This window comes from Cnephaeus nilssonii, assembly GCF_951640355.1.
Source record: "Cnephaeus nilssonii genome assembly, chromosome: 5".
NCBI classification, from domain to species: domain Eukaryota; kingdom Metazoa; phylum Chordata; class Mammalia; order Chiroptera; family Vespertilionidae; genus Cnephaeus; species Cnephaeus nilssonii.
Genome location: NC_137076.1, coordinates 71,993,594 through 72,017,548, shown reverse-complemented (window position 1 = coordinate 72,017,548; position 23,955 = coordinate 71,993,594). Strand labels below are relative to the sequence as shown.

Here is a 23,955-nt window from a genome sequence, read left to right as displayed (position 1 = left end):
GGGCCAGCTAACCCGCTTGCCCCACGATGGACTCTCAGCGGAAGGCAGAGGTGATGCATGTAGAGCAGTCCATTGTGGTGTCCCTGGGCCTCAAGGTTCAAGGAACAGACATGGATTGGTGAGGAAGGTGGCACTCCTAAAGGGGATGGCCCCTTTTTGTTGGTTTGTTTTTGTAACTGCAGGCATTATTGTATCTCTCCAAAAAGATACATGGAGCCCTAGCGGTTTGGCTCAGTGGATAGAACATCAGCTTGTGGACTGGAGGGTCAAGGGCATGTACCTTGGTTGCAGGCTCATCCCTGCCGGGGTGTGTGTGGTAAGCACCAATTGATGTGCTTCTCTCACTTCGATGTACCTCTGTTTCTCTCCCTCCCACTCTCTAAAAATCAATGGAACAATATCCTCGCTGAGGATTAACCAAAAAATAAACTAATTTTTCAAAAAAAATAAAGATACATTGAAGTCCTAACCCCAGCACCTCACATGTTACCTTATTTGGAAATAGCATCTTTACAGGGGTAATCAAATTCAAATGAGGCTAAGGTGGGCCCTAATCCATATGACTGGTGTCCTTATAAAAAGGGGAAGTATGGACAGAGACACAGGACGGGCCATGTGAAGATGAACTCAGGATTATACTGGTGCATCTACAGGCCAAGGAACACCCGAGGCAGCCAGAAGCCGGAAGAAATGCTGAAACACATCCTTCCCTCGTGCTGTCGGAGGGACCGTGGCCCTGCTGACACTGATTCAGATTTCTGGCCTCCAGAAGAGAGACAGTCTCTGTTACCTTAAGTCAGACTCTGTTGTGACAATTCTAGGAAACTAATATAGCTGGCAATTAAATCATTTGGAACACTGTGCAGGTCCCAGTATTTTGAATGTAACCAGTTTTCAGCCTCTGCTGAAGAGGAAGAAGGTGTGGTCAATGATTTTCATCCCAAATCCACAGAGGGGCCCAGCTCAAGGAGGGAGAGCGGTGGGCCCTCCCCATGAATCACAAGGAAGGGGGTTTGGCGGAGGCGACCTTCACCAGCCTCTCAGCCTGGCTTAGCCGCCACTGGGAACCTCTGGTGTGGCCTCCCTCCTACTTCACACCCCTTTCCCTCTGGGAGCCTTGGGTCTGTGGCTGATGGGAACAGAGTCCTTATCTCACAAGCTTGTCCAAGGATCAGGAAGGATCAAGGCTGCAAAAGCATTCTGAGAGGTGGTCTTTCTTCCCGGGAGTTGGAGGCAGCAGACGTAGGCAGCTAGGGACGCCCACTTCAAGCTGGAAGCTCCTGGGTTTCCAAGGGAATAGCCTCATCTCTCCAGGCCACGCTGGGCAAGTTCTAAGCACAAACTGAACCCTGACACCATGTATGGCTTCCAGAAAAATGAGAACGGTAAAAAAAATAAATGTAAAAAGAATTAGCAACACACCCTTTAAGTCAAGAAAAAAATACATCAGAGGGACAGTCACAATTTTGTGGACTAAGAGGCGGTGTGAGGGGCTGGGACTTAGGGCCAAGAGGGAACGAGGGTGAGAGGGGCGAGTGTTCCCTTCCCAGCCCTGGGAGATGGGGAGGAAGGGAGTAGGCTGTGTGGAGCAGCTGCCAGAGGCATCTCACCCTCCTGCCCGAAGCAGCTGTTCCTCGCCCTGCCCCTGCCCACGCCCCGTGGCCATGCTGGTGGCAGGCACCTAGCGGGACAGCGGTGTCTGCTTCAGGGACATGAGCACAGAACGCAGGCGGGACACGTCTTTGCACTGTTTGCTGCTCTTGGGGTTGAAGTCACACAGCTGGGCCACTTTCTCCCACTCTGTGCCTGGGGTTTCCTCCTTGGATTCCTTCACGAAAGCCTCCTCAGATGCCCTGCGGGTGGAGATAGGACAGAGGTCTCAGAGCTGCCTGCCTTTCCCCCCAAACCAGTGATGCTTTCCCCACAATGAGCAAGGCCGCTTTGCCCAGCCTACTCTGGGGTACTTTATCCAGAGGTCTCCTCCCCGGCCCTGTGCCCTCTTTCCTTGGGCCCCAGGAACAGCCTTGGCATCAGAGGAAATCTAGTTTGGGACTGAGTGCAGGCCTCGCCTCCTCAGAGAGGTCTTCCCTTGCCACCCTAGCTAAAGTTTCCTCCTGTACCTCCACCCCTGCCCCACCCTCGCGCTCTCTGGTCATTACCTCTCCATCAAGAGTTCCCCACCTGGGGCTCCTGGCACCTAATGGCCGTGGAGGAACTAATGTGGTATCTCAGCCATTTTCAATGCTTCCAATAACTCAGCAGAGAAAGGACAGTGATTAACTACATAACGAATGGAAGGGCCTGGTTCAGCCTTGCCTCAATGTTCTGTGGACCCTGTGTGTTCTCCAGAAAAGAGCTGTGGTCAAACACTCAGGGAAAACTCAGCTAAAGGGGGTCTTCAAAGCCAGACTTTCAAAGCCTTCCATGTGCTAATGTGCATCCGTGGGAAAGTGATGGCGATAGAATCCACCAGATCCCCAGCATGTTCGACGGCAGAGCTCTTATTAGCCCAGAATATCTATGGAGCCATGGCATGGGGACGGCTCCATTCACTTAAGTCTTTGCTTTTGGTTAGAGTCAAGTTAGGGTGACAACTGGGGCTTCTTCATTAGAAGTTCTAGCTGACAGCTATAAAGGCCACTGAGGAAGAAACAATGGAGAGACAAAGTGTAGTAAACACTGTTTAGTGGACAAAACCTGAATGTGGGCATTATTAAGAGAAAGACATTAAAGGATTCTTAGGTGAAAGGGCTGAGTCTCTGTCCTGTTTGGCTATCAAGCCAAACCATGCATGAGCAGGCACTGGCAGATGGTGGGGAGCTCTCCAGTTGGTCCGCACGGGCTGTGCCACAGGTGACCTGGCCCTCCATACTGAGTGTGCTGTGTGCTCATTACCTAGCCTGTAAAGTGAGCATCAGAGCCTCCACCTTAGTGATCTGACTGGCTGGGAATCTAAGGAGATGGCAGGTGTGAGAAGCTTGGGAAGGTGTTGACTGCTGTGCAGGGGGCTGAGGGAAGCTTTCCTAGCAGCTGTCCTTTGGGTCAAGAGGCTCCCGCTAAACTTGCAGCTCAACGTGTGGTGGGTGGTCTTGCTGCACGGGCATCACCATGGAGCTTGTGGGGAATGCAGAATCATGGCCTCTTCTCAGTCCTACTGAATTAGAATCCTCATTTTAACAAGATCCTCTGGTGTCTCACAGGCACATGGAAGTACGAGAAATGCTGGTCTGCACTCTCCCTCTTTGGGACTCCCTTGCGTGATCCTTGGGCCATATTCTGGAGTGAAACAGGAGCACTAACTACCCCCAGCACCCATGTCCCTCTGCCATCCCCACTCTCCTGCTTGAAATCTCCTATGGCTCCCTGCTGCCTTCAGGATCAAGTCCAAGCTTCTTGACCTGGCACAACGGGCATTTCTGCAGCGGGCCCCAAGCTGACCTTCTCCACACGCCCCATCTCCACAGTCTACAGCCCCCAGGCCACTAGGTATGTCCTATCTCATCACCTTTGCCCAAGTAACTTCCTCCACCCTCTCATGTCCCCACCTTCCCCTCATCTTCCCCTCCCCATCCATTCACTCCTCCTCCCACTTTATGGTCCAGTTGAAGGTCCTGCTTCTCTGAAGCCTGCCCTGGCTCCCACAGCAGAAGGTGGCTTCCAGGGTGTGGTGTGTCCTTCCACGCAGCTCTTACTACCACGCACTCCTGTCTGACCAGAGATTGGCACTGGGTAAGTGCCCATGAGGACTGGACAGCCGGGAGAGTGGATGGAAGGTAGAGTGAAAGGCTGTCACCCTGAGGTGTCCTGGGCACCGTGAGAGAAGAGTTAGCCAGAGGCCTGCCAAGGGTGTGGCTGGCACGCAGAACAGCCAATACTTGGCTGACCTCACACACTCATCACTGTGTTTTTCCCTTCAGCTTTACAATCCCCAACACAACTCTAGGTGTCGCTGTCAACCAACTGAGGTGACGTGAGAGGGAACCTGTACCATCTCTGGTCTAGATGAGTCACGGTACCAACTTGGGTAGACGCTCTAAGGCGGAGCAGTGCACTTGGGGGTAGCAGAAGGGGATAGGTGTGCTCCTAGCTCTCTTTTTGTACCTCCAGAAATTGGCGCTCAATGTTTGCTTTGTTCAACAGAAGACCTCTGCACCTTACCTCCCACCCCCAAGAGGCATCTCTTTGGGAAGGAGTTGGACAGCTTTGCCATTCACCCCTCCCACCTGGGCATGGCCAGTGCATGCTTTTCTTTTCTCTGCCTGGATTTAGCAAAGTCACCTCCATGCAGAAAAGACCTCCATAAGCATTTGCTGGAGTTGTGGGGATGCTGCGCTGTTTGGGGATTCACCCCTGCTCTGGTCATAGCCTTCTCCCTGCCCTCGCCCAGCCGCACTCTTGTACCCCACAAGCAGGAGACTCAAGAAACTGTGCCAGCCACACACAGGGGCCTCGCCCTCTCCAGCTCCCCCAGACAGAGGAGCAGAGGAGACACACGTACACGTAGCCGATGATATCAGCATCTGGCTGCTGGTAGAATGCTTTGTCAGCGATCCTTAAGGGAAAGGGGTTAGGTGGAGGAAGACGAGATGGCAAGACAGGCAGAGGGTTAAAGAGAAAGAGAGACAGTGTTAGTACCTCCAGGTCAAGAGGTGTTAGGAAGCACAGTTCTCAGAGAGGAGAGCAGCATCTGGCCGCCCACCCGAGTGCCTTTTCTAAAACTCGGCCCTGATCTTATTACTCCTCCTGTTCACCACCCATGTCTGCCCAACACAGGTACCCTCTCTGCCACCACTCCCAGCCTCCCTGCTGCCCCAGATACAATGTCCTTTCTTTCTTATCATTCTGTCCCCTGGTCTAGATTTCTCTCCCCAACCCCTGCCCTCTTTTTCCTGATGAACTCTCACTCATCCTCCAAAACCCAGTTCCGCAGATACAAAGGTTCCTCCCCCACAGCATCCCTTGTTTCCTCCTGCAGAGGCCCTACTGCTGGGTTCAGCTGGACATGTGTTTCTCTCCTCTGAACTCAGAGGATACAGATTGGGTCCTTCTCATCTGCCTTCCGGTACCCAGCCCAGAGCCTGGCATGCAGCAGCTTCCTGAACACACGTGTGGCAGCTTCCCAGAATTGGCCTTGCCCTTCCTGGCGGGCCTAGTGATTTGAAGGGCAGAGTCTCAAAGGCTGGGCTGCTGGGCAGCATCTCTGAAATGCTCTGAGACCATTTCCACAAAGGTGTTCTCTGGTGGCATCTGCTGTCTTTGCCTGCTCAGGATTCATTCTGCTTCTTCCAGGAAGGGCGCCCTGATTGTCCTTTGCAGGATCAAGTTGCCCCCAAGTCAGTCCCTGTGGTTTGGGTAGGACTGACCCCATGCCCAACCCAAGGAATAGAATATTACCTAAGCTGGGTCCATCAGGGAGTCCCTCCCTCTGGGCCAGTCACTGGGCCTGGCCCATGCCCCACCAATGAGGGTCAGGTGAAGGACTTATGCTGGAGCTATTGGGAGCGAGAGATTATTTTATTTTCATGGAAGTTGCCAAGTAGATAGAGCAGAAGCCTGGAGCTGCTAGTGGCCATCCCAGGGGTGTGTGTCCCAGAGTGAAGGCTCCATAGAGGAAAGAGGAGCTTAGAGACAGTAAAAGTGGTGCCAACTGACTTTGTTTCAGCCTTTGAGCCCACTGTGCCTGCCGTCCTACCCCTGGCTTTTCAGTTCCACAGGCCACTCATTTCCTTTAGTGCTGAAGCCACACTGGGTCAAAGCGCTACAAGCAAAATCCCGTACCCAGCCTGGCTCTTCACTCCCAGCCAGGACTGTGCTTTCCGTGGCACTAACCGTGGCACAGAGGGCCCAGGCCTAGCTGTTGGGCCCCAGCACAGTCTGGCTCACGTCCCAGGGACCTGGGACCTCGTCTGCTGACTGCAGAACTTGTTCTCGCTGTTGTGGTGAGGACATGAGAGCGAAACAGTGTATCAGCCCTTCCAAGTTCAGGGCTCTGAACTCCACAGGCAACCAAGGAAGGAGTCCTGGGCATTCAGCTTCTCCTTCCTCCATGATCTTGCCACCAAATCACCCATTCTCAAGGTGGGTCTCCAATACCATAGCCCCCTCATGTCCCCATAGTTCCCTCATGTCCCTATAGCCCACTCATGTCCCCATAGCCCTCTCACGTCCCTATAGCTCCTCTCCTGTCCCCATAGCCCCCTCATGTCCCCATAGCCCCCTCATGTCCCCATAGCCCCCTCATGTCCCTATAGCCCCCTCATGTCCCTATAGCTCCATCATGTCCCCATAGCCCCCTCATGTCCCTATAGCCCCCTCATGTCCCCATAGCCCCCTCATGTCCCCATAGCCCCCTCATGTCCCCATAGCTCCCTCATGTCCCCATAGCCCCCTCATGTCCCCATAGCCCCCTCATGTCCCCATAGCCCCCTCCTGTCCCCATAGCCCCCTTATGTCCCCATAGCCCTCTCACGTCCCTATAGCTCCTCTCCTGTCCCCACAGCCCCCTCATGTCCCTAAAGCATCTGTTACCGGTTGTTGATCTTGTTCTTTTCCACTTGTTCACTCTGGCGCTGGTTCCACTCCTCCAGGTCCTTCTTGGCCTTCTCCCGCCACTCCTGTTCTGTCACCTTGGAGGCAGCATCTGCAACCCCAAGAGGAGAATGAGTGGCAGCTTTCCAGTAGGGACGTGAGGGACACAGCTGCCCCAGCTGCTTCTCCCCTCGGCCCCCAGTGCCCATTCTCACACAGTTCCCACATTAGAGTGGGGTGCATACACCTTAAAGTTCCCCACCCCCACCATGTCCCAAAGCAGCCCAGCCTCAGCCCTGCCCTCACCCAGCTCTTGCAGCCGTTTCCTCTGCTCCTCTCTCCATTTGCGGATGCTCTCGGGTTCCTGTGTCAGCCTGTCGGCCTGGGCAATGGCAGCATAGCCGTCAGCGGGGCCGTTAGCCTCCTAGGACACAGAACACAGCCATGGACCCAGGCTACCCACCTGCCTCCCGGGACTACTGCCCAAGGATCAGGACATCCCCTCACATTCTTTTTTTTCTTTATTGAACTTATTGGGTGACACTGGCTAACAAAGTTCTACAGGTTCTAGGTGCACACTTCTACAACACATCATCTGTACAGTGTACTGTGTGTTCACCACCCCTAGTCAAGTCTCCTTCCATCACCATTTATTTATACCCCACTTTTTTTTTTCTTTTTAGAAAAGCAAGCAAGAATTTATTGACCACAGCAACAGCACACTTAGGACAAGGAAGGGCACAGAAGAAGCAACAGGAGAGCCCAGGCTGGGCTGCTTTGGCTCACGGGAAGTCAGAGAAAAGGGGGCCTTAGAGATAGGTTTGGGGGTGGCAGGGGGTGAGCTGCCACTGCCCATTGCTCCCCTGGTTGCAAGTCTTGTGGGGTCCCTTGGAGTTTAGAAGATACGGGCCTGTGGGGGAAGGAGAGGGGAAAGAAAATGGCACAGGTGTGCTCCCTGAAAGGAGAGTGCCACTGTTATTTGTTCGTTTGTTTTATAATTTACTTTTTAGAGAGAGGAAAGGAGAGAGAGAGAGAGAGAGAGAGAGAGAGAGAGAGAGAGAGAGAGGTGAGAGAGAAATATGATCAGTTGCCTCCTGTACACACACCCTAACTGGGGACCAAACCTACAACTGGGGCATATGCCCTGACTGGGAATTGAACCAGCGACCTATTGATGCACAGGACAATCTCAACCAACTGAGCCACACTGGCCAGGGCTTACCCGCTAATTTTTTTAAAGATATTTTTAAAAATATTTTTTTATTGATTTCAGAGAGGGAGAGAAAGAAACATCAATGAGAGGAATCATTGATCAGCTTGCCTCCTCCACGCCCCCTACTGGGGATCGAGCCCTGACGGGGAATCAAACTGTGTGACCTCCTAGTTCATAAGTCAACCCTCAACCACTGAGCCACACTGGCCAGGCTCAAGCACTATTTTTAACAAATTTTGGTGAATAGGCCATATGTTGGGGAAAAAATAGTAATTTCATAGACATAAATACATTTTACATATCTATAACTATAGTTTACATATATATTTAAATCCAAGAGCTACCACTCATAAACAATGTTCAGCGAATGATTAACACGTGATCACACCGCATTGTGCCAAGTAATTGGTTCTGTTGTCCCTGGCATGAGTTTCTGCAGCAGTTTTAACTCGTGCCAGCAATGTTCCCACATGCACTAAGCCACGCCCAGCCTTGTTTACTCGAAGTGACTGGTGAATGCACGCATTTACTAGACTTACTCAGTATAAATTTAAAATTATAGCACTATATATAGAAAACTTTTCTGTGAAATTAAATTTTTCATACATACTTAATTTTTTAAACTTTTAAAAAAATATACATTTTTATTGATTTCAGAGAGGAAGGGAGAGGGAGAGAGAGAGAAACATCAATGATGAGAGAGAATCATTGATAGGCCGCCTCCTAATGCCCCCCAGCAGAGATCAAGCCTGCAACCAGAGCATGTGCTCTGACAGGGAAGAACGGGGACCTCTTGGTGTTTGGGATGAAACTCAACCAACTGGGCCACACCAGCCAGGGTCTTTATTTTTTCTTTTGTTTCCCTTGCCCGAGGACATAAATCAGAAAAAATATTCCTATGAGAAAGGTCTGAGATTTTACTGCTTGTTTTCTCCTACAATTTTTATAGTTTCAAACCATAAAACAACCTCAAACAATCTTACATATCAAACAACTTCACACCCACTGTCTCCTTTGCACTTGCTGTGCCCTCTGCCAGCAAGCCTTCCCCTGGTGTGACCTTGGGCAAATAAAAGTGCCCACCCCTCAGGGTTGACATAAGAATGAAATGAGCCCTAGCCTGGTTTGGCTCAGTGGATAGAGCGTTGGCCTGCGAACCGAAGGGTCCCGGGTTCAATACCGATCAAAGGCATATGCCCAGGTTGTGGGCTCAATCCCCAGTAGGGGATATGCAGGAGGCAGCCAATCAACGATTCTCTCTCATACTAGTAATTGATGTTTCTATCTATCTCTCCCTCTCTGGTACTCTCTGAAATCAATAAAAATATATTTTAAAAAGAGTGAAATGAGTTAGCCCTGTGGCTCAGTTGGTTGGAGCATCATCCGTGCACTGAAAGGTCAAGGGTTCGATTCCCAGTCAGGGCACATACCTAGGTTTGTGGGTATGATCAATATTTCTCTCTCTCTCTCTCTCTCTCTCTCTCTCTCTCTCTTCCTCACTCTCTAATATCAACTTAAAAAACACACACAAAAACAAAATGTCATTTTTAAAGAAAGAATGAAATGAGTTAACAAAATGTCAAGAATTTCTTTTTTTTTAAATATATTTTTATTGATTTGAGAGAAGGGAGAGGGAGAGAGAGAAACATCAATGATGAAAGAGGATCATTGATTGACTTCCTCCTGCACACCCCCTACTGGGGATCGAGCCTGCAACCGGGGGCATATACCCTTGACTGGAATCAAACCCGAGACACTTCAGTCCGCAGGCCAATGCTCTATCCACTGAGCCAAACCAGGTAGGGCAAAATGTCAGGAATTTCTAACAATTCTTGGCACACAATGAGTCCTTGTGTTCCTATTATTAAAAACCAATCTCCTACAGTTTTATTTACCCAATAATACATACACAGTCCGAAATGACCTCACTTTATGTTTACTTGTCCATTGTCTGTCTCCTTCATCAGAATGCCACTCGGTGACAGGGACCTTATCTGTCCTGTTGGCTGCTGTGTCCTCACACCCAGCACAGTGCCTGGCGCATAGTAGATATTCCATACATATTTGCTGAGTGACCAAGCAGCCCTGAGATAGGCAGATGACCACGGCTAGGAATGTGGTAAAGAACTTGGACTCTGCAGCCAGAATGTCTGGGTTCAAACCCCACCTCTGCCGCTTACTAGATGAGCATGTAGCCAGGGCAGGGTGCTTAACCTTTCTGGGCCTCGGTTTTCTCATCTGAAATGGGAATAATAATAAAACTGCCTCTAAGATCTGTTGTAAGGCTTTGGTGCAACAATATTTGTAACACATTTAGAAGAGTGAATGGTAGTTGGCATTATTATTATTCTATTCCCACTTTATAGAGAAGGACACTGAGGCCAGGAGAAAAGGCATGATGTATGACAGAGCCTCTGACTCCTAGACCAGGGCTCTGCTCACTTCTCCACCCCTCCTGTCAGAGGCGGGGACTCCAAGAGTTGGGGTTGAGAGCTCAGCCCAGTGGGATGTGGCTCCCCTCCGGTCTAGCCAAGCCTTTACAATCCAGCCCCATCTCCCGCCACTCCCACTCTGGCGCTCAGCATGCCCCACGCATTCCTGTCTACACACATCCCACCCACTCCTGTGGCTGCCTTTGCTTTCAGCCTGAAATTGTCTTCCCTCCCTTTTCCAGATGATTAAATCTTACTCCATCCCACGAGTTTCCAGCTCAAATGTCACAAGCTCTGGGATAGCTCCCAACCCCAAGCAGATTTCGTACCCCTTCCCCTCTGTGCTCGGTCACAGCCTTCACCTTCTAGGGATGTTGTTTGTTACTTTTTTTAAAGATATGTGTAATATATATATTTTTAAATATATTTTTTTATTGATTTCAGAGAGGAAGGGAGAGGGAGAGAGAGATACAAAATCAATGATGAGAGAGAATCATTGATCAGCTGCCTCCTGCATGCCCCACAATGGGGATCGAGCCCACAACCCGGGCATGTGCCCTACTGGGAATCGAACCATGGTCTCTTGGTTCATAGGTCAATGCTCAATCACTGAGCCACCCTGGCCAGGCTGTGTGTGTGTGTGTGTGTGTGTGTGTGTGTGTGTGTGTGTATTTTATTGATTTCAGAGAGAGGAGAGAGAGATAGAAATATCAATGATGAGAGAGAGAATCATTGATCAGCTGCCTCCTGCATGCCCCACACTGGAGATCGAGCCCACAAACTGGGCATGTGCCCTGACTGGGAATGGAACTGTGACCTCCTGGTTCAAAGGTCGACACTCAACCCCTGAGCCACGCTGGCCAGGATGTTTGTAACTTCTAATCTGCTGTTCTGTCCTTTCAAGGCCCCGTGCTCCTCCTTCAGACACTCTTCAAAACAAGTGTGCCCACCACTGTCCTGGGCAGTCAGTGCTCAGTAACCGGCACTGGATGAAGGTTCCGGAGCCAGGTGTGCCCGGTTCAGAGGAAGTGCTTTGTAAGTGTTTGCCCAAGGGGTGCAGGCAGCCAGGGGGAAGGAGCACACACCAGTCTCTGGCGGTCTGGGGAGGGGGAGGGGAGGCCCAGGCTGGGGTGGGGTAGACCGGCACCTCGGGTCAGCTCCACCCTTGGGTGGGGCACTTTGGGTGGAGCCCTTATTCCTCTTTCCTGACTAGAGTCTCATGACCTCCCGAGGGGCCTTTCCGGGGTATGTGGATCACTGTGCTGGGTGAGCCCCACCCTGGTCACTTGGGAGAACAGCCCTGCCCTGAGGCCCAGCTGCCAGGATCCCTGCCCAATCTATAAAGTCCCATCTGCAAACAACTGCAGTTTCTTTTGTGAATGTGTTAGTGCACGTGCCGTGTTTTATCTTCATGCTGGTACCTATCGCAATGTGAAATGACAGGTTTGTTTAGCGTTCACTATCTCTCTTCTTGCAAGAAAGTGAGCTCCTTGAAAACAGACTGCCTTGTCTGAATAAAGCAGGGGTGGGAACCTTTTTTCTGCCACGGGCCATTTGGATATTTATAACGTCATTTGAGGGCCATACAAAATTATCACCTAAAAAAAATTAGCCTGCTGGTCTTGTTGAGGAGATCCACGGCACCTGGAGGTGAGTCCTGGTACAGGTGCCGCTCAGAGCCTGGGGACGGAACTCGGGGACCACCCCTCCTCCTGTCCCGGGAGAGTCTGTGGGAAAGGACACCGGCCTTTGTTTCTATGTAAACAAAAGCCAGTGAGGAGAGCAGAGCTTGTCTTCATTCTTCATTGGTAAACCGACCTTGGCCTCTGGTGGCAGAGAGCAAAGGGCCACTTCCCGTATTCTGCCAGGAGGCCATGGCATATGGGCAATTCCCCCCAATGCCCCCTCCCTTTTTTAAATATATCTTTATTGATTTCAGAGATGAAGGGAGAGGGAGAGAGAGATAGAAACATCAATGATGAGAGAGAATCATTGATCGGCTGCCTCCTGCACACCCCCTACTGGGGATCAAGCCTGTAACCCGGGTATGTGCCCTGACCGGGAATCAAACCTTGACCTCCTGGTTCATAGGTCGATGCTCAACCACTGAGCAATGCCAGCCAGGCTTTATTTTCCCTTTTATACCTAGTTGCTCAGAAGACATTTTTAATTTGCTGCTTGATGAGTTATTTGCTAATCATATATTTTTAAAATCCAATCTACGAAAAATTCCCACTGCCTTAGGAAATCATAGTCAGAGCCTAAAATTCTTAAAATGCTTGGGTTATCATTTATAATTACTGCGTTTGTTGTCAGTAGCTCGTCAGCCTGTTTGGAACTGGCGGAATCACTTGTCAAATTACAGCTGTGCGGTGAGCACACTGGAAATGGGAATTCTGGAGGGCAGCCCCAGAGTTCCACCAGGAGGGCACCCTCCCGTATCTAACAACCCTGCCTGTTGGCCTCTCACACTGTTGTGGTATATTAACCAGGACACACATGCTTCTTGTCGGTGCCACAGGGTAATGCAGCAGTTCTCACACTTCTTTAGTCTTAGACCTATTTACACTCTTAAAATTATTCACCCCAAAGACCTAGTATTTATATGGGTTATATCAATATTTCCTGCATTAGAAATGAACACTGAGGTTTTAAAAGTATTACATCTTTTAGAAATGACAATAATAAACTCATTTTGTGTTAGAAAAAAAAAATTAGCCTGCTACATTTGGTCAAACATTTAAGTAACTCACCCCTAATTCCTTGGCAAGGCCAGACCAAAGGATTTTGCGGGCCTTAGACAGCCCTGGGGCCAGATGTTCCCCAAGCCTAGTGCACAGTATCCAGAACAGAGAGGGCCTGGGCATGGGAGGAGTTCACGAACATTTATTGAGTAAATGAACATGGGGACAGGGATGAACAAGGCAGCCATCAGCCCGGAGCTTGGTAGGGGGAGTCCCTAACAAATGAGGACCATGGCTGGGATACCTGCTGTGACACAGGTCAGGGCAAAGAGGGGGAGCAAGGAAGGGCATGCCCATTCTAGCCTGAGGGCAGAGTAGGACCGGAAACGATGGGGGCAGGGCATTTCAGGCAAGAGCAGCATGAGGGCCGTGTGGGGCAGGTGCCTCTGGGAAACTCGGTCAGAGCGGCTGCCAGGTGTGGGGGAGGTGGGCTGGAAGGATCCTCTGGGCAGGAGCCTCACCATCGCCACAACGCCTGCCCTAAAATGAAGACTCCCCGGTTATAGAGCTTTAAAACTGGCAGAGAATGTGCAACTAAACGGTTCTCTTTTATCTTGACCACCCCACAGGGCGGGTTTTATTACCTTTGTTTTACCGGTAGGCAAAGTCTAGCACCAAAGTCCCAAGGTCAGCCAGCCCGGAAGTAGCAGAGCCGGGACTCAAACTGGATTTCTGGGTGTGAACATAGTGGCGACCTAGTAGCCAATAGGGACCAAACTCACTTCTGGTTCACATGATTTGTGTGCCTGCTTTTTGTCTCCCAGGTAAACCTGTCTTCCCAGGATCAGTGCCTGTGCCACCTCCTTCCCCTGCTCCGTCCCCCATCTCTCTCACACACACCTGGGCTCACTCTGGCTAGGCCAGGGGTTTATAAAACGTTTCCTGGGCTTCAGAGCACTTTTCTCCACGGACCTGTGGGGGCAGCAGGGCAAGGCCTCTAACCCCCATTTTACAAATGCGAGATCTGGCTCAGAGCAATGACCAGTCCAAGGCTGTCTAGCTGGAGAAAGCCAGAAATGAAGCCCAGGCTGTCTGACTGCACCCAGATTCTTCCCCCACAGCCTGCCCCAGTCTGGGTGGGGGGAGCACCTTGAAGAGCATATGGACCCCCGGGGTACTTTTCTCAGTCCCGGAGCAGCTGCACATCCAGGGGCACTGCTCAGGATGTCCCAAGAATCTTGTACCCTGAGGTGGTTGTACCCCAGGCCTCAGGCCCTGGCCAAGCTGGGCCTACCTCTGCCACCACTTCCCATGGGCAGTGCGGCCCACTAACCTGCTCTGGCTGGCAGCTGTGCCTGCCCCACACCTTGTACCTCGGAATCCCCCGGCCCCCTTCTGTCTGCAGTCGGCCCCAGGCTCTGGGCAAGTCCTGGACTCAGTGTCTTACCCTCTGTACCTTGAACGTGCCGTCCCCTCAGCCAGGCCCACCCACATCCCCTCAGGCAGCCTCGACACCACTCTCAGCACGCCCTCCCTGTGGCACTTCCTGACTCCGTGCAGCACCTGGTTCAAGTCCCAGCTCTTCCCAGCTGTGTCAGCAGAGTGAGCTTCTACCCCCCCCCCCCCCCCCCCCGCGTCCTCCTCCTCATATGTAAAATGGAGACAAGGACAGAACCTACATCGCAGGGCTGTTGGGAGGATGAAATGAGTTAAATCACGTAAAGCTCTTGGTGGTGCCTGACACCCAGTAAGAACCGGACTCAGCTCCTCAGACTACCCAGTCTCCGAGCCCTTGCTGTCCTGCACCACCACCACTTCTTCCCCGGTCTCTGTGCTCTGTCACAAGCGAGCTCTTTGAGGACAAACACACATTGGGCTTGCCTCTCCATCCACTGCCCCAGCACAGTGCACGGTACTCAGGGACCACGAGCGACTCAGTGCAGGAGGAGTGGCTGCCTGCGGAGCGACGTGGAGGGCGCAGGAGCAGCCTGGGACAGCGTCAGAGGGACTGGGCTTGTAGTCCCTTCCCGCCACTCACTGGATGGGGGACCTTTGAGAACCCCTATCCGGGGCTCCTGGTGCTTCATCACCTGTCCAACGGGAGGGGCAGCATCCCACTCAGGATGTGAGGTGGGGACCCTGTGTAACAAATGAGTGCAATCCTGTAGCCGGTAGAGGATGTGCATGAGAGAGGGCCGGCAGGCTGCTGCCACGCTGCACCGTGACCAGGAGAGCCCAGTGGTGTTGCCAGCAAAGTCCTGAGAAGCTGCTGGGCGGCTATGGACTTGTTTTCCTGGCCCCACCTCTGCTGGTGGGTGGGGTGGTGGGCGTGAGTTACAGCAGGAATGTCCCAGTGAGGAGAGCAGGTCAACTGCCAGGAGGGTTGGCAGCCTGGGAGGACCCACCAGTGGCTGCAGGAATGCTCTGAGCCCCTCCCAAGCTGGAGAGGGAAGGGGTTGGGAACGGCCAGGACCAAAGGCAGGAGGCTCCAATCAGTCCAGCTCCCTGGCACCCCGCTCCTGTGGGACCCCTCTGCTGGACCCCATATGAGCATCTCCGTGGGCCATGCTGGCCGAGCCCGTGCGGTGACTCCAGAGACAGCCAGGAGGATGAGGTATATCCGTCTTTGGGATTGACCAGCTAAAGCTAAACTAAGCTGAGCTGTTGATTCCTCTAAGTAGCTCAAAGGGGGAAGATGGAAGGGGTGGGGGAAGGGATACCGTTTGTGCAGGAAGAGGGAGTGCTGCAGGGGCCTCCCACCCCTGTCCCTGGCAGTGCCAGATGGAACTGGAATAGGTGTGGCAGGCTTATCCTTAGGCCTTGTTGGGGATCAGGTTTGTAGCTGGACCCCCTAGTGGTCCACAGGGCACCACAAAAAAAAACAACAACACAAAACACCACAACAATAAAAGTATCAAGAAAGCTCTGCCCGGGACGCTTGAAAGTTGGGTATGCATGCGTCCTGGCCGGTGTGGCTCAGTTGGTTGAGCATTGCCCCAAGCACGGAGAGGTCACTGGTTGATTCTGGGTCAGGGCACTTGCCCGGGTTGCAGGCTCCATCCCAGTAAGGGGCGTGCAGGAGGCAGCTGCTCAATGGATATTTCTGCTCTCATTGATGCTTCACTCTCTCTCTCCCTCTCCTTTCCTCTCTCTCTAAAAAAGTCAATAAAAGCATTTTTTAAAAAGGAAAAGAAAGTGTGGGACATGTGAGGCTTTCCTCCACCTGCAGCACAAGCTAGACCCTGCTCTACGTTCGATTCTAAAGAAGGTCTGGAGGGTGGTGGTGGAGGGACTCCCACCTTCGACCTGCTACAAGGATGAGGTGCAAAGGGCACCAGATCAGGGAGGGAGGTGTGGACGGAACTGGCTTCTGAGAGATGGGCCTCATCTGTGACCCCTTCTAGGATGGCACAGATCTGAAACAATTAACAAAGAAGCACACCTCGGCTTATTACTGGGATCAGTGAGAATGAGAGTTCACACTGAGACTGGGGAGGAGTCCCACCCAGGGTTCCTCAGATCTTCCAAACACAAAGTGACGCCAGAGGGTATGGAGAGAGAAGGCCGCAGATCCTAATCTGTAGGAAGGGAAAATTATGCTCCTCATAGTGTCCTAGCTACTTCTGTGGTTCCAAGTGTATCTCCAGCTCCAGGTCCACTGGAGGACACAGACCATTAAGTCTAGCAAAGTCCTTTTGAGTGTTCCCAGCACAGGGGCAGCCTGGGTCTCCATGATCTACCAAACCAAACAGGAGGCCATGCTGATTATTGGGGGCTCTCAGACCCACGGAGACACGAAGTCCTAAAGCCCTGGGAGACTGACTTCCTAGCGTGCAGACAGTTGAGTACTTTTCCAGAAATAGGAATTGGCCAGCCTCCCTGTGTAAGGTACCAGCCCATCCCTCTTACATAAGAAAGTATTGTTTATTCTCTCCGCGGGTTCAGGAGGCCAGCCTCCACAGCCGCAGGGGCTCAGCAGATGGCAGAGCTGAAGCCAAGGGGGCAAGGGCCTTTGACCCTTTTTCCCAGTGGGAATTAAGCTCATCCACTGAAGGCTTCACCCCACCCAGGCACCTGGGGTGGATGAGGGGCAGGTAAAATGTAAAGGGGTTGCAGGGGTGAGGACTGTTGCATCTGTGGGGTCCTGGAGATGCCATCTGTGAGCCAAATTCTCTAAGACTCAATACTTTCTTAAAATTAAAGTATAGTTCACAAATAGTATTATATGAGTTTCAGGTGTACAACATACTTCTTCATCAATCTAAGTACTTTTAAGCCCATTTATGTATATATGAGGGGAGGAGGGTTAGGTGGGCACAGCGAGAGGCAGTCTTTAACTAGAAACGTCCTTCCTAGGTGTTGTGGCGTGTGCATGTGTGTGCAGTATAGGGCCACCGTAAAGGATTTGTAAACAAGAAAAGTGAAAGCTCTCCTCTTATTCCTCCCCAACTCCCACGTCGGGGCTAACCACTGTTAATAGTTAGTAGACTTCCTTTCAGATATTTTGTGCAAACATATTTCTAAAATAAAAAGCAGGACCATACTGTGCATATTATTCTGCAAACTGCTTTTCCACTTAATATATTGCTGGCTTCTTTTCATGTCAATACAGCTTGGGTTTCCAATTTGCCCACCCAGGCCCCCCGTGCTGGACACTTAGGTTGTTTCTGTTTGTCTGCTATTATACATCATCCTGCAAACAATCTGGGTGTCCTTGTCCAGTTATTTCCTTAGAAAAAATTCTGAGAAGTGAAATCTCTGGGTCAAGGGCCTAGCCGGCTAGAGATGGCCACTCAGTTCAGTCTGGGAGGGCCATCGTGTGCAGGTCCCTGTGTTTCCTTCAGTCCATGCCACTGTGAGCCACTTTATCCCTCCCTCTGTAAGCAGGACAAAACCATGGGCAGACTGAGGCCACACCCCACCAATCCCTGTCTCTAGTGGTCTTTATTCCTCATCCCCTTCTCTTACATGACAGAAAACAAACATACAAACAAACAAACATGTCAAAACCTCTGTGTTCCCATCCCAACTAATCAGACTGGAGTGACCAGAAGACTGAAAGCCCTAATCCTATTGAGGATGGGGCCATAAGTTCGTGGGGGTCAGGCTGTCAGTCCCTACCACTGCTGAGGCAAAATCTTGCTTACCTGAAACACATCTCCATTGATCGTGGTCCCCATGTCCTCAGAACCAGCTAGAAAGAGAACAAGGACACAGCATTACTCATTGCTCAGCTTATAGCAAGCACGGAATGGTCCTACATTCGTGTGCCAAGCCAACTTCTGTATATGCCCCTGCGTGAATTGACTCCCCACAACACAGACATGATGGATACTTGGGCTCAATCCTTTGACTGCTCACCATGCCTTCTCACAGCCTTTATCACATTTGATTTTCACCACAGCCTTGTGATGAAGTTGTTAGCAACCCATTTTGTAGATTCTCAAACTGAGGCTCAGAGAGACTATGTAATTGCCCAAGGTCGTCCAGTCAGTAATAGCTCCTCTCCTACCTGAAACTGATTTACCCTCCGCTGCAGCTGGGAATGGCCCAGTGGAGCCTGTGCAGGCAGAGGCACTGTAGGCTCAGGGCGGGGCCTGCGAGGACCAAGGAGGAGGGACCTGCAAGTCTCTGCCTGTCCCTGCGGTGCCTTGAGCAACTAACTGCTCCACCTAGGACAGCAGGAACCATGGCCCCCACCAGGCAGCACCTGCCCTATTTTTCCTGCTTCTGCCCCTCCCAGAAGATTTCATTTTGCCCTCAACTATGACTCCTCCTGGTCCCTTTCCCTGACATCTGATTAGTCACAAATTCCTGTGGCTTCTGCTGCAACAGTGACCCTCAAAGTTGCCCTCCGCTCTTTGCCCCCTGCCCAGCCCCAGCCCCGGCTCTCCTCCTGCTAGTGGCAAGTACATGGAGGGGCCCACCTGTGTCCTTTCTCCTCATCACTGTCTTCCCTGAGCCCTGCAGGGTACCTGTGACGTAGTAAGAACCAGAAACTATTTGTTGAAACAAATTACAAAATGCCTTAAAGAAAGGAAGAACGGATGACTGGCTTTTGTTCACTCACAGGCCTCCCTGACTCCAGCCTCACCCTCTCCCAAACCAATGCCAGGGTTCAAAGTTGCCCTCTGCTCTCTACCCCGTGCCCCGCTCCAGCCCCACCTCTCACCCATACAGTATGCCCATAAAGCATACACTTACCTATGTCATTCCTCTAATTTAAAATATAGTAAAAACAAACCCAAAAGAAACCCACTTCCCCATGGACCACAGTGGCCTATAGGGCCTGCTCCTGCTTCTGGGACTCAGCAGGTACTATTCCCTCTGCCTGGAAGGCCCCCTTACCCATCTCCACATGGGCTGCTCCCTTCAGCCTCTGGTCGCCTTATTGTTGGCCTTCTCTGACCACCCCCGATATTCACCCCTCCGGCACCTTGCCTCCCTGGCAGTATTTTCTCTATAGCAGTTAGTTAGCACAGGTGATATGTTTATTTGTGCATGTGCTTATTATCCGTCTTCCCCACTAGAACGGACCCTCCAATAGAGCAGAGACTTCGTTTTGTCCATTGCTGGGGCCCAACACCCACAATCTGGCGCATAACAGAAACTCAGTATCGGTCAAAGGACCGGACCATAGCACTTGAGGGTCTTTACACTCTGGTCCTGTCCATTATTTCCTGCCCAACAGTCCCTCCCACAAACCCTGTTCCGGTTTCCTCCTTCCCCAGACACATCGTGTACCCCATGCCTTTCTTCCTGCTTCTCTCTCTAAAGAATGCTCTTAGATCCAGCCATTCTCCAAGACCCAGCTCATGAGTCACCTCCTCTCGGAAGCCCTCCACTACTGCTGCTTCCCTAGGCACCGATGGAAGGTCTCCCCTCTGGGGTAGTCCAGAATACTGAACAGCATCCCCTGCCCTCTTATGCAATTACTTGACCTCTCACGGGTCATGCACTCCTTATCGGGCTCTGTATCCTATTCAGCTCCTAAAGGCTCCTGTGCAGAAAGAGTGAACAGTAAGTGTTGGCTAAATGGAAACTGAATTGCTCTTTGGGGGCCGACTATTATCTGCAAGGCCTCTCTGCAGCCTCTCAGAAACTGCCTAGCAAAAAGCCACAGGAGGCCACAGGAGATGACCACAGGTGGACTGGTATCCCTGTACCAGCTGGCCAGAGCGGTGAGCAGCAGCAATGCTGCTTTCAGCCTGGGGACTGACGGGAGGGACACGTAATCCATGGAAATAATCCCCGGTCTATATAAATTATAATCAACGCTGTTTCCAGACTCAAACAGTGATTGATTCTTTTTTTTTTCTTTAAATATATTTTATTGATATTTTACAGAGAGGAAGGGAGAGGGATAGAGAGTTAGAAACATCGATGAGAGAGAAACATCGATCAGCTGCCTCCTGCACACCCCCCAATGGGGATGTGCCCGCAACCAAGGTACATGCCCCCGACCGGAATCGAACCTGGGACCCTTCAGTCCGCAGGCCGACGCTCTATCCACACTGAGCCAAACCGGTTTCGGCGACAGTGATTGATTCTGATCAGCTATGTCAGCTGTCATCCCTAGGCATTCAGAAAGGGCTTCTCCTGTCTGAGTGGCAGCATCTTCCCCCAGGGCACCTCCTCTACCAGGGTCCATTCAGGATGATGCCAGTCTGTGCACTTGGCCTCTCTGGAGTGGAAGTTGCACCACCCTACTCCACCCTGACCAGCCCCAGGCTCAGGCCCCTCATCCGCAGGCCCGGCCCACCCTGGCCTTCAGAAAGTCCCTCAGCCCGTCTCTCAAGTCCATAAGTGTTCCTCTGGAGATGAAGTTTCAGCCTCTTTGGGAACCCACACACACCTACACACAGAGTTAGGAGTATTTGCTCCCACAATGCTTTCTGATTTGTCTATTGCACATTTATAATCACGTGTCCATAGTCAGAGGCCGGCAGAACAGGAGCACAGGAGACATGGGTTCCAGGCATAACCGGTGGGTATTGTTTCGCTCAGATCCTTGACCCCTTTTGGAACGGGGGCAGACAGGGTCCAGAACATTCCTGGGAGCTTACTGAGGCCCAGATGGGGAAACAGGCTTGCCAGGAACCGATTCGGTGAGTCAGGGGCAGAGCTGGGCTGGGCGCTCAGCAATCTGGGTGTGAAAAAGTAAACCTTCTGGGTCCTACCCAAGGTGATGAATGGAAACAAAGTGTCCATTGCTCAGGCTGGCCACAGATCCAGCCCCAGAGGAGAGACAATGTGGCTCAGGCTCAGGTCTACACCAGACACCTCTTTCCCCAGGGGCACCAGGGACCCAACATTAGAGCACTCAGTACAGGGGTGTCATCTAAGACAGCGGTCGCCAACTTTTCGGACCTCACGGCGACCGCTGATCTAAGAGATGGGCGGCGGTGGGAGCCAGCATCCGCCCAGTCCCAGAAGGCCAAGGCACATGCACCCCATCCATCTTAGCTTCTGGCATTCTGGGCTAGTCAGAGGGGATTACCTGCTCAGCACCATCTAGGGCTAGAAGGGCAGATCAATTCCATCCTGCCTGTCCACCTATTGAGCCACCACCCTACAACACCTCCTCGATCCCCAAGCCCCGCTCAGGACCGCAGCTGAGCATTTGCAGCTGTGGTGGGTTGTGAGTCCAGGAGGATCTCAGAGGGCGGTGCCCCACCCTGTGTCCCAATCTGTGCCCCACCCTTGCCAGAGAGGGAACCTCCTATCCCGGCTGTCAGCCCCTGGAGCCCCACTGTTTTGGGAGAGGCTCAACTCCCAGAGGCCTCTGGCTACCTGGGCTGACTTTTACCTGCTTCTCCCTCAGGAGGTTCTAACTTCGGGACTTTTCAGCAGGGCCTCCCCTCAGGCCACGCCAGACCAGGGACGCTGATGGTCTCAAGGAAGAGGTGTGGACAAATGAACACTGGTGCGTGACTGTGGACAGGCATTTCCCAGGAATTCCCCCGAGATGTGTGAAGGTCTGTGCTGAGCTGCTGCTCTGAAAGACTTCCATGGCTGCTTGGGTAACACAAGACTCACTCCCCGCCTCCCCCCACAGCCTATCACCTCCCAGGGTGACTGCGGAAGACTGGGATTGGATCAAGTCCCAGATCTGTCACTCACAGCTGTGTGACTTTGAGCAAGATACTCAAGCTCTCTGGGCCTCCAGTGTCTCATGTGTTACAAAAGGCTTGTTACATTTCTCATAGCAAGCGGCTCCAGAGATGCTTCAAGCTCCTCAAGCCACGGGAACTGTCTTAGTCATCTGTATCCCCAGTGGGCCTAGCCTACAGGAGGTGCTCAGTAAATGTTGAATGAATACAAACATGACTATAAGGAGCCTTACTTATAAACATTTTTTTTTTAAATATGGGAGCTACCATTTATTCCAACAGGCCCATAAACCCCACCAAAATGACAGCACTAACAGGAAGCAAGGGCTGTTTTGGATGCCCCTGTGAAGGTGATATCTACTTTTTTACTAAATAATTTAAGAAATTATTCTTTCAAGCCAGAACCACAGCAAAAACACTGGTAAACATGCTGTTCTGAAGCTAACCACAGCAGCCCTGGACCACCTTTGGAAAATGGCAGAGGGCAGAGCCACATTTGACGGAGTCCATTATGTCCTGGTATCTCACTCAGAGTCAGGCATGTGGAAGACAGTGTGGTCAGGTGGACAGGGCTTAGAGTCTTACAAAAGGAGGTTAAAATCCTCACTTGCCAGTTGCTAGTTGTTTTAGTACTGTACTTTTTTTAGCCTCGATTTTGCCATCTCTGAAATGGGTCTGACACTGAGTATAAAACAGTGCCTAGCCCAGTGCCTGCAGGAGGTCCCAGGGGAAATTTGTAAGTTTTTGGACACCCTCCTGCCTTCCCAGCTGCAGGAGGAAGCTACGTCTGAGGGGCAGAGGGGTCTGCTGTACTGCCCACACCTTCAGGGCTCAGCTGGGAGCCCAAGGCAGGCCGCCCTGGAGGCTCAGGGGACACTCTCCGGGCTGGGCTGTGCTGGATTCCAGAGCCACGCAGCGGTGGAACTGGCCTGGGATGAAACGTCATGAGGAATTCTGGTCCCGGGAGTACCCGACCCACAATCAGGCGGGGCCTCTAGGAGGATCTCCAAGAAGATTCCTCCCCGTTTCCCCCCAGACCCTACACACACAGACACACACACACACACACACACACACACACACACACACAGACACAGACACACACACACACCACACACACACACAGACACAGACACACACACACACACACACACACACACACACACACACACACACACACACACAGAGCCCCAGGCCCGCTCTCGGCGGTGGACCTACGGCGGGCCCTCTGCCCTCCGCCGCGGAGCTCGGAGGCCTGTCCCCCGGGGCGCGCCCCAGGCCCCCGTCCCCAGGCCCCGTTCCCAGGCCCCCGTCCCCAGGCCCCCGTCCCCAGGCCCCGTCCCCAGGCCGCCGCGCTGACTCACCCCCACTCGCGGGTCCCGGCTGCGCGAGGGCCGCCGCGCCGCCCGCAGGTGCCCCGAAGCCCTCGTCATTCTCTATGACCGCGATCTCGCTCTCCTGCTGGGCCAGGAAGGCGGCCGCCGGGTCCTCCTCGGCCGCCTCGGGGGCCCCGCTCTCCGAAGCCGAAAAGAAACCAAAGTCATCAGCCATTTTCCCCGCGTCTCTGCTGGGGCGTCCGCCTGGCGCTCGGCTCTGCCCGGCGCGTGCCCGGCGCTGCGCCCGGCGGCTGCGACCTGTCACCGGAGCAGCGGGCGGACCTCGGCGGAGAGCGCCCGCGCACCGCCCGCACTTCCTCTCCGCGTCCGCGGCTCCGGCTCCCTGTCACCGCGGCGCGGGCGGGAGGAGCGGGACGGGAATGCGGTGATGTCACCGCCGAGGGAGGGGGCAGCCGGAGCCGGAGGTCGCCTCCCCGCGGCCACCGGAGGGCGGCGCAGCGCGGGGCCCGAGGCGGGCAGCGCGCCCACTCCCGCCACCAGCGCTCGCGTCCAGGACCCCGCAAAGCGCTGGCGGGTCTAGAGGCGAAACGGACTGGACCGAGCAGTCACAGCGACAGGCCACCGCGGTGGGCAGCCGGCCCAGGGCGC

General features: G+C 52.6%; 1 protein-coding gene across 1 annotated transcript; it reads right to left on the bottom strand.

Annotated features, from left to right (window-relative positions):
• Window positions 1-1,410: 1,410 nt before the first annotated feature.
• Window positions 1,411-23,745, bottom strand: CLTB (clathrin light chain B). The gene is made up of 5 exons (XM_079771146.1): window positions 23,335-23,745; window positions 18,005-18,051; window positions 6,835-6,952; window positions 6,529-6,640; window positions 1,411-1,853 (listed from the first exon to the last, which is right to left on the bottom strand). The coding sequence occupies exons 1-5, from the start codon at window positions 23,519-23,521 to the stop codon at window positions 1,682-1,684; spliced, it is 636 nt and encodes a 211-aa protein (XP_079627272.1). The 5' UTR covers window positions 23,522-23,745; the 3' UTR covers window positions 1,411-1,681.
• Between the last annotated feature and the right edge of the window lie 210 nt (window positions 23,746-23,955).

Excerpts from the sequence above, each read along its gene's own strand:
- CLTB (XM_079771146.1), bottom strand. The coding sequence starts at position 23,521 with ATGGCTGATGACTTTGGTTTCTTTTCGGCTTCGGAGAGCGGGGCCCCC. Across the intron at positions 6,953-18,004 it reads TCAATGGAGATGTGTTTCAG|GAGGCTAACGGCCCCGCTGA; the intron begins GTAAGCAAGATT and ends TCTGTGTCCTAG. Across the intron at positions 6,641-6,834 it reads GAAACGGCTGCAAGAGCTGG|ATGCTGCCTCCAAGGTGACA; the intron begins GTGAGGGCAGGG and ends TTGGGGTTGCAG.